The 10,586-nt window shown below is 48.6% G+C and overlaps 1 protein-coding gene across 1 annotated transcript; it reads left to right on the top strand.

Annotated features, from left to right (window-relative positions):
- The first annotated feature begins 241 nt into the window (after positions 1–241).
- On the top strand, positions 242–10,108 carry LOC149343526 (uncharacterized). The gene is made up of 2 exons (XM_089546991.1): positions 242–594; positions 8,932–10,108. The coding sequence occupies exons 1-2, from the start codon at positions 242–244 to the stop codon at positions 10,106–10,108; spliced, it is 1,530 nt and encodes a 509-aa protein (XP_089403117.1).
- The last annotated feature ends 478 nt before the right edge of the window (positions 10,109–10,586 follow it).

The following is a 10,586-nucleotide window of genomic DNA, read 5'->3' on the forward strand; positions in this document are numbered from 1 at the left end:
CCCTTAATTTAATACTCATGAGACACACTGTAAAAATATGAAAACGCACCCTTAAGCGTTCAAATTTCCTTTCAGTGTAGAAATGCAGCTAGATCGTGGGACAAGGCGTGGAAAATGGACTTGCTCTCTACCTGCCTCCTCGTGGGAGCGTGCACGGTAGCGGCAGTGACAAAGAAAACGAAGGCGCAATAATCCGCGCATCAGCAACAACAACCCCAATCGGGCACACAGTTCTGTCATCATGTACCCTGGTTACGCGTCGCCGAGAGGACCCCAATATGCCGGCTCATCGCGCCGTCAAAGCGTGGCGTTCTCGCCAGCTGCATCTTCGCCTGCTAGGTACTTGCCAGCGACGACCAAGCCCCCTCCTCGAAGAGGATCCGTCTACGAAATGTCACCCACTAACTCGCCTCCGCCCTTGTATTCAAAGGGCGAGCTCGTCCCGCTCTTCAAACACACAGGACCGTCGCCAGCCCCTTCCGAACATGGGTTCGTCCGGCGTGCATCGTCGCCTGGCAGACCGTGGTTATCTCCCAACAGATACCGCGCCAACTCCCTGACCCCGGCGGTGCATTCGCCGTCGACGTCTTCACGGTACGTGCATGTTCTGTCGTATTTCGAATATCCGATAAGCACGCACAGAGCCTTGTCCTCATAGAGAGGAGCGATCTTAACATGCACAGTTTTGTTTCGGAGTGGGGTATTAGGCATGATTCTGCGCTCTGGGCATCGAGCGTTGTTCGTACTCGGGTATTGTGTATTTCCAGGGATTATACGCTCACCACATTGAACAAGAAAAGACGAACACGCAGGAGTGTTAACAATGTGCATGCATGAAAAGTTAACGCTGGTGCAGCAGCCCAACATTGCAGGCAGTGTGCTCTTGAAGTCATCCCTCACCAGGCTTCGGCGCCATGCCTTTTTTTAAACGCGACGCGGCTGGCATGAGATTTCTAGTAAAAGGAACTGTGACTCTCGATTTTGGCGATATTACCAATGACCAAAAATCAAATAGAGGTGCGCACTGTAAATTACATATATTACTTGTAACGGCTCTACAAGGCTTACCGCAAGAACTCGCAAGATGTGTCCTGCAGGTCTTTCAACTTCAGATATGAGGTCACTGCATACCAGGTGTCCCCACTAAATGTAACCATGCTTTCAAAAAACGATGGGTGCCCTAGCCCCGTGAAAGCAACTAAAATTTGTTGAGAGTTGCCGGGAGTGTCTTGTTCTCGAAAGTATACAAAATTATTATGGTATAACAGGTCCATTTTTAATTACTGGCTTCAGAAACGAAGAAGCTGTACACCATCTTAAAAACAGCAGACTGAAGTATTTGCACCAAACAAACATGTACAGTCTTTGTCAAAAGAAACCAGGCTGCACGTTTTTCTTCTCAGTCGTATATTAAAGCTATTTTGCCAGCCCTCAAGCTCTAAATCTCTGTATGGTAAGAAAACCCCCTGTTCTCACCTTCAAAGAACTTTTTTATCTTTAGGGAAGCCGTGCGGGCTCTGTTATCCGAAAGAGAAGCAAACCATGGAGCCTGGTTACTTTTGACAAAGACTGTACGTGGAAGTGATCGGATAACGGAATTCCACATAGGCGCCTACTCCCTCCCAGACGGCGGCAGTCGTCTTCTAGGGGGCGCACACTTGACGTCTGGCTCGATGCACTTGCCCTAGGAGTGCCTACTGCATCGCCTGCCTATCCTCGTGATGTCTGTGATGTTTGTTTTTCGCGAGTGCGGCACGTCGACTCATCAGCGTGGACGGAGGGAGGCGCGGTGTGTGGTGCGCGAGCGAGGCGAGCGGACATGCGTGGAACAGTGCGAACCCTATTGAAGTGCGCGAACAAGGACTGAGTTGTAACTAATATAGCCGTTGTTTGCTCTCAATAATTTTTGTGTGCGTCGGGTGTTCTTACTCGCTCCCGCTTTCTTTTTTTTGGGGATCTCTAACATAGTAAAATAGTTTTTTTGCCGGTCTTAAACCGTAACTCGCACAATAAAGAAGACGCTTCCACTTGAGAACGGTGCCTTTTCAACGTCTCTAGGCGCGTCTCGGAGAAGTCCGTTTTTACGCGCTAGCGTAAGGAGCTCGTTGTGCTGAGGACCCGGTGTATGTCGGGGAAAATCCCAAAATCCCTAAAAACAGAATATATAAAAAAATAGTCAGAATAGGGGTTCGAAGCCAGGCCCTCTGCCTGCCAGGAGGGCAGGCAACGAATAGTCCACGAAGATTCGTTGGTTCAAGCGTGTTAGAGGCGCACCTTTTCAATGCGTCATTGTGTATATGATAAATAACGTTTGTTTCGGATGTCTACTGATCTTATAGTAAAAAAAACAACAAATATTAATATGCCAATGAGGTGACAGAAATTGCGCGGAATGAAAAGGCGGTGTTAGGGCGCTTCATAGCACTGAAACAAATGGTGTGGAAGATCATAAAGTGGCGTCGTACGTCGCACAGTGTATCACAGATAGTGACTGGTGATTAGTAATCTATGATTGCGACCGCTGATAGATAATCGGTAAATGGGATTGTAATCGATAACCATGATGGGTAATGGGACTCTGGATTGGTATTCGGTGTGAAATCAGAACGAAAAGGAGTAAAAAGAGAGAAATGGAGGAGAAGGCTTCATCGTGTCAATTCTTAAGGCGAAGCTTAAGCCTCTTTCTATTTTTTGTGCTGTGCTCTCCCCCTCCCAATGAGGCTTTGCATGAGCCACCAGCTTGTCACATTTTCGCTCACTTTACAAGCCAATAAATAAAGCTCCTTAAATACTATCTTGATAGAAGCAGCACTGCCAGCTGTTTGTCGAGATGATATGTACGAAAAAAATTGGCTGTGGCTTAGCTTGGTGAAGCCTGGTAATTGCGAAGCAATACGTAGTTCTGCTGCCGTTCTTCTCGTTCTTCTTCTGTCTCCGTAGCTCGCTGATGCTTTCTCTTTGCAACCTGCCGAAGCATATAGGCTGGAGGCGGCATCTCATGGGCTTGACGAGAAGAGCGCAGTCAGGCCGCGGCCGTGGCTACGCGCCGCGCAAGGCAACGGCGTGAGATGGGGCCCCGTTTTTAAGCAGATGGTATGACGTCACATAGCGCGCAGCGCCCCTGGTGACAGGAGCGGGAGTCAGGCAGTGGCTATGCGCCGCGCAAGGCGATGGCGTGAGATGGGACCCCGTTTTTACACAGATGGTATGACGTCACATAGCGCGCAGCGCCCCTGGTGAGAGGAGCGGGAGTCAGGCCGTGGCTATGCACCGCGCAAGGCGACGGCGTGAGATGGGGCCCCATTTTTACACAGATGGTATGACGTCACGCAGCGAGGTCACGCGAAAGGTCAAGCGTGGCTATGCGGCCGCGGCCCGGCACGGGCTGAGGTGGTAGCGAAGGCAGTATTGCTTCGCAATAAAAACACTGCAGGCTATGCCACACAACTCCGAACAACCCTCATTTGCTTGCGCTGAGACAGGACACTCCATATTTTTGGGAAGTTTGGCTGTATTTAGCGGGAACACCAGGCACGCATCTTAGAAATCACTGTGAAGTGAACGCAATTCGCTGCTGAGAATACCTTACAGTTTGGTCTCCACTACACTATCAAGCCAACGCAATAATTACGGAGGATAATGGCGCAGTCTTCACTCCAGGGCAATGCCGTTTACAGCTCTGTGCTTTCACGGGGAACTGAAACGCAAACCGAAGAAAGAGGAAAAAAACCTCTTGGAGAGAAACTGAGACCTCAAAATAATCACTTCCAGAGAGTGGTCATCACAGCCACAGCATGTGCATCAACTACGAAAGCATTTACTCTCCCTGAAGGAAGAAATCTTTGTTGTAGTATCAACTTCTAATTTAATTGTGATGACAAATGTTTATTCAACTGTGTCGGCCAGCTCTTTCTAATCGTTGATGGCTGATCTACGCTTCAGACTTCAATCATTGGGGTCCCTTGGGGATCAGGCGTCACATCACTCCATGCCACAACTGCGTGGCGTGGAGTGACTTGCCACGCATGCCACTCCTAATTTTGTAAAACCTATCGAACCCCAAATCGGCATTTCATGACAAGTGCTATTTTTGTACACCGCTCAAGTATCCTTCTCGTTATCCTACGCCTTGTACTATCATCATCAGAGCATTTCTCTCTTCTATCCAACCTACACATTCTGGTCGACTTTTAGAGTCTACCGTGGGCTGCCGTCTGCGCGTGTTCGTTATACCTCTCTCTGGGTACCGGACACCACAGAATGGCGACGAGGAATGCTGAGTAATTTAGCGTTCTGAGAACAGTGCTGTCAGAATAATGTCTCTCGGAGCGTTGCCTCCGCCGCCACCGTTCCTGCCTACGCGAGGTGAACCAGCATTACCTTGGCACTAGTGCAAGCCCGTCTTCATGCGCTTTCTCGATGCGGTTGGAGCCGACGAGCTGCAGCCCTAGGGTTTCAAGGCAATACTTCTGAGCTCTCTAGGCGTCTGAGGCTAAATTCTCTTTCACAGCCTTTTCATATCAAGGAGCACCGCCGATCTTTGGGCAAGCGTCCAGAAAAGTGCTGATGAAGACCTTGAATGCCGCTGCCGCCGAATTGGATGCTGACTTGTAATAGCGATAAACTATATCGTTGGACGTCAGCTGTTCCCTCTTCGCAAACGACCAGTTACGTAAACAGATTGCGAAAGCTTTCGCCTACATGCAATTTCGGAAGGCAGTTTAGAGCATCATCCGTGACCAGCTACGTGAGAGAACAACTTTACAGAAGAAACGAGGTCACCTACTTTACAAGAAATCGTCCCTCAATCTTCAACATGCAATAGACAGACATTGGAAAGCAGATCAACCATAGGCAACACCAGTTGGAATAATTCGCTGCCAACTGCTCACTAAACCGCGTTAAACTAATGAAAGCGGCGTCATTGAGCCCCTTGTGCGGGACCTGCTACCGCTGTGGTATAGGTTCACTGCTCGCTAATTTATGTGACTGTCCAGAGAATGACAGGCACTTGAACACATGTGGGAATACCGGACATTTTCTAAAGTCTGGACATCTTGGAAGAACAAAAATTGCAAATAGAAAAGCGGCACGCCAAAAATCTGTCAAGTCAAAATCCTTCATGTCAGCGATCAGGACGGTCCACTAAATGAAATTCATGCCACTTTTACCATAGTGCAAAGTCCCTTCTCTCTCACTGGAGACGCTGGGCTACGTCCCTTTGCCGAGCGAAGAACACTACCAGAGATATTTCGCGGTTCTTTCCTCGCTATGCGCGCCTGATGCAGCCCATCAAAACTATTAGGGTCAATGATAAACAGCGTCGGACATTTTAATACGGAAGTAACCCACAGTGAACCACCTCCAGTGCGCTGTTCCACATCGTGACAAAATGTACTTCTTTCCTCGGGCTCGAGGCCATCGGCAGCTTTGGCATAAACATCGTCGGGTCAACGTTTAGCTCCCGCAAGTTCACGCACAAAGAATAGCCCCTCTCGCTCACCGCCGAGCTTAAGGCTCCTGTTTGGCGCCTCTTGACAACAGAGCTGGGGCTCGCAAAAAATTTCGTGCGCCACTCCCAGAACTTGTTCATGACGCCGCTTTTGATAAACTACGATAAACGCCTGCAGTCTCAGGAGGTAACAGAATCCGTGATGATGTTGGAAAGGGTATCAACCTGACTCGTCGGACAAAATACCGATGGCTCGCTAGTTTTTTATGTGGAGCTCTGCGTGGCTAACAAAGCTGTCATCGCCAACGTGTCTCATCTCCCCCAAAATGGAACAAGTCCTACATCAGCTGGCAGGCGGGACGTGTTTTTGAAATATTGATTTCCCGTGTACTTGTGGCATTGACACCGGAGAGCCGTGGCTTCTCAGCCTTTATTACGCATGACGTCTTCGTTCGATTCAAAGGGTGCATTCTGATGTGGTCTCTCCTCCTGCGGCACTTTTAAAAGAAAGACGAAGTGAGAGAAGTAAAAAAAACTGACGGCATAATCGCCTGGGAAAAGACACGCGAGAAGCAAAACGAAACTTTAGAACAGGTCCAAAGATAGGGCAGTGATTTCGGCTTGAAGCTAAATGAAAAGTTCGTTTTCTGTGTTCCAGAGCTACACTTCTTGGGGCGCGCCGTCAGCAGAAAGGTGTTTTGTCAAGGTTCACCGAAGGTGCAAGCTGGTGTCAGACAAGTTGCAGATGCTATCAATCTCACATTTGTCAGGCACTGATAAGTTCGCTAAGGCATCGTTCGCGCCTTTGCAAACCATGACATGTTCTGTAAGACCATAACAGAAGTTTTCGGTATACGTCGTAGGACCGCTTGTGGCGGAAACTTGAATCGGCCGATCCATTAGAACACTGATCGGCTGCCAATGTAGCTGACCCAAAGTTGAATTTCTGTCAACAACCACGTCGCATATGCTGTTGTCGATTTCCTACAAAATGCACTCTGGCTCGAGGGTTTCCCGGATTGAATTATTAAGAACAAAATATCGCAGTTGAAGACCCAAATGTTACGCAGAATTCTTGCGCGAGAGGAGCGTTACAAATCATTCCTCTACAGTATACTACCCCTATGGAAATGGTGCAAGCGAAAGATTAAGCAGGCTACTAAGGGATTTCATACAGATGGCACGATTGAAAAAACGCACTTTGCAGATGGGTGTGGTCGATTACCTCGCCAAGTATAAGTAGACGCAGCACGTGACGAAGGGTGTGTCCTTTGTAAGGCTGCTGCATTTTCGTCGATCCTGAACAGACTCAGTATTCCTGAAATGCCGCCTTGACGTACGCTCCGCTCCTATGCTTGGGAGCAGTCAGACACCAAGCCGTACATGAACAAAAGACGCGGTGCTACGTCCCCAACCTTTCTAGAAGATGGCCTCGTTCTGGTGAGAATTCCCACAGCAGGATTCAAGGCATAGCTTTCGTGCATATGTCCATTCAAAACAGCCGCGAAGAGAGGCCGGGCTCCTTTAAGCGATAGCCTATGCTGGAATCGGTCCTGAACTAGATCGGATATTAGAGAATAGGTGCGTAACTGCGCTGCCCTAGGCACACTGCCTCTGAACGAGGATCCAACGCATCCTCGAGATCGCCCCGAACAAGCCGTAGCCGGAACCACACTGACATCCCAGCCACATTTTCCAGCACCAGTGGTTGAAGCAAGCACCTACACTCCTCCTCATAGCAACGAAACATGACAAGCGCCCACACGACAGAATGCAGTGCTGACCTACTGCGTCGATTCCTGTGCATACTGTGCTGTTGGTAGGTTTTGTCTGTTTTTTTTTAAGCGGTAGGTGATGCTGCATACCGCCTAAGTTTCAGTTTCATTTTCCCTTGGCTGTGTATCATTATCACCACTTTATCATCATTACCTCTTTATTTTCTGCAACACAAAATCTCAGCTCAAAATAAACAGTCTCAAATACACGAAAAGCCGTCTGCGCCTGTTCGTTCCTTCCGTCCGGTAGCCGGCCACCACAAGCACTACCTTTTTACGCGAAACATGCCTACCACAATCATTGTCTTGTGTTGGCAAGTGTAAAAATGAGGTGTGCTTTCACTGAGCCCATGCATAAACTTGCGGTAATATCCCTGCTTCCCATCTTGGGGCAACATTTAAGCAGACACTTTGCAACAGATTTTGTGCATCTTTGATGCATCCCACGTTTAAATAGCGTCTTTACAAACGGAAACTTTTCAGGCATTTCAATTACATGGAGCAGCAAATAGCCCATGGCAGTCCTTATTCAAGCATGCTTCTATAAACAACGGGTGCGCATTGAAAGTGGCGACCGAAAAGTACACGGACTTTCTTTGAACTTCGTACCATACTTTCTGTATCAAGATCGCAACCTGTTTCTCCACGTATTGGTCTTATATACATGATCAAAGGCTTAACAACGTATTCTTGTGTCATTTTAAAAGTACAATAGCGTACAGTGCATGTTAAACAGTGGAAGCACATTCATCTCTTCTTCTAATTTTTTTCACTCTCCGGTGCCGAAACCCGTTGTAATTTTGCTTATGGCACAAAAAACAACGCTACGTTACGCTGGTAAGTCTTGCCGACTTATGTGTGTCCAAGGTATACTGCCGTGGAATCCTGAAATCAAAGTGCTGTACTGGCGAAGAATGTGTGATAAGCACGGTGGGATGCCTGCTTTTCGGACGTCAAGTATGAAGGAGCCTTCAAGTCACGCAGACACTTGCTCGTTTCTGTGGGCTGTGGGCAACTTTCACCTTCGTGAAAGCCTTTCGGCCTTCACCCAGGTCTTCACCCCATGGTGTTTAGTTTAAAGGCCTTACGGCAAAGGTCTTTAGGAGCAGGCCTTCATGGCAAATACCTTCCAAGTAACGGCCTTCATGTAGAGGGTGTTCGTGGTGAAGGCATTCATGTCAAATGCCTTTAACACGTAAGGGCCTTGAGTTCCCACCCTAACTAGTGCTACCGTACGATATTGCACGCATAACGATGCTAAGCCGTCGGCTATTTTTTATCATACCGCATAACGTTCATTACGGACACAGCTCTTACTTCGAACAAACATGGCGAGCATGTTGAAGGTAAAAGATCAGTCACCTTCACCACGGAAAAATTTCTGGGGGCACTTTGGCTCTCTAAACTGCTGCAAGGCGAAAGTGTTTTCTGGCACACTCTTTGTTTTTTTTTTCATATTTACTTTTTAAATTTTGTTTTTTTTATAATTTTTGTTTTTCTTACTTTTTACTTATCTTATTTTCAGATTTTTTATTGCTTTTGTTTTATGTATGAAATTCATGCATTCACTAGATGCGCCTTTATTCATGCTCAAACCCCGAGCCTTCGTGGCGGAGTGGTAGCGTTAAAGGCATTAAAGGCTTTCACCTTAATACAAATAATTTTCCGCTCACACGCTTCAATCACCTTCTTTTCTTACAACAGGCAAAGCCGCCGCGGCAGCAGTAGCGAACAAGTCGGAAGCAGTGGTCTGTCCCAGTTCGACGGAACCGAAATGGCGACCACTTCACCACGACGCGGCTTAATTACAAACCCAACAGGGTTCTGGGTCATGGCACTTGGCATTGTCGCCCTCTCATCCAGCGTTGCTCTGACCGCCACGCTGTTGAACCGGGCGGCATCCGCCAAGGCCGCGTTCACGGATGACGGGCCCGACTACAAGGAAGAGCTCTCTCTGCAGTTCAGAACCCAAACGAAGCTTCCTGAAGATATTGGAGTGGTACTCAGATTCACTCCGCGCTTAAGAAATAACACGGGGGGCTGGAGAAAACCCCCGTTCTTCTCAGTCACAATGAGGCCCCGATTGACGACACCCTCCGTCGACGAGGAACCATCCAGTCCTTCTGGAGATATGGAAACGTTAAGCAACACCGGCGACGGCGTTAACACAATACCACCATTCCCCGAGACCGACACGATGCCGCCACAAAACAGCACCGACGACGAATATGTCTCCCCGCTACCAGAACCGGAGACTGTACCAGAACCGCCGGAAGAACAGACGTCTTTCGCGCCAGCTGAAAATGAAACTGTGTCGTCTGGCGAAACCGGTGACGCTTCGTTAGCAAGCGGCAGTCCCGACAACTCAACGACCGAAGTTGAGCAGGAAACCGAGAAATCCGACTCGATGTCCCCATCTTCGCTCTCCACTGCTTCCGCCTTGACTGAGCCAGAACCGAGCTCCTCGGGAACGGACTCTTCAGAGACCAACTCCCCGTCAGGGGGCACTAATTTATCGGAGGCCTCCATGCCTTCAGAAGACACTGCCTCTTCGGATGCGAGCAGCTCACCAGAGGCTGCCCCCTCCTCAGAGCCAACCTTGTCAGAAGCCTCTGTGCCTTCAGAAGACACTGCCTTTTCGGATGCGAGCAGCTCGCCAGAGGCCGCCTCCTCCTCAGAGCCCACCATATCAGAGGCCTCCAAGCCTTCAGAGCTCCTTAGAGGCCTCCATGCCTCCTTGGATGCGAGCAGCTCATCACAGGCAGCCAAGCCACCAGCAGCCACCACCTCCAAGGTCGCAACCAAGGGTGCGGTGCTCGTGCCTGATGATTATGACGATAACAACTTTGACATGCTCCAGAGTGTTCCTCGAGTGCCATAAGGCGTGTTAAAGGGCCTCGGACAAGGGTAAGTTCAAGAAAATTTTAGAGCGCCTTACAGCAGCTTACGCTAATTTTAAATGTAGAGATCGGAGCTGCCGAGTAAAAATTTTCTCTGCTCGTTTTTATATCGACATTGCTTACGCAAGCTTCGTAGACGGGAACAGTTAATAGAGACACCGATAAAAAAAATGGCAGGATTTTAACGTGCTTAAGCTGAAGAGACCTGCGAGAGCATGTGTTTAGCCTGATTGGATCATGATTTTGCTTTGCTGTGTCGTCGGCCCACCTGGCGACAATCATCGACTGAGTTTAAGCTCTAATCAAGATTAACCTGATTTGACTCCTTCATGCCGCAGATTAAAGATAATGACGATGACTATGTGCGGTGAGGTGCGCGAGTGCGCTGCAGTTAAAAACTAGGCGCTGTCGTCTGCGGCGATAGCTTAGAGATTTCGTGCAGTTCTAGCGTAACTGATC

The sequence above is a fragment of the Amblyomma mixtum genome, chromosome 5 (genome assembly GCF_055824585.1).
Source record: "Amblyomma mixtum isolate Tamu chromosome 5, ASM5582458v1, whole genome shotgun sequence".
NCBI lineage: Eukaryota > Metazoa > Arthropoda > Arachnida > Ixodida > Ixodidae > Amblyomma > Amblyomma mixtum.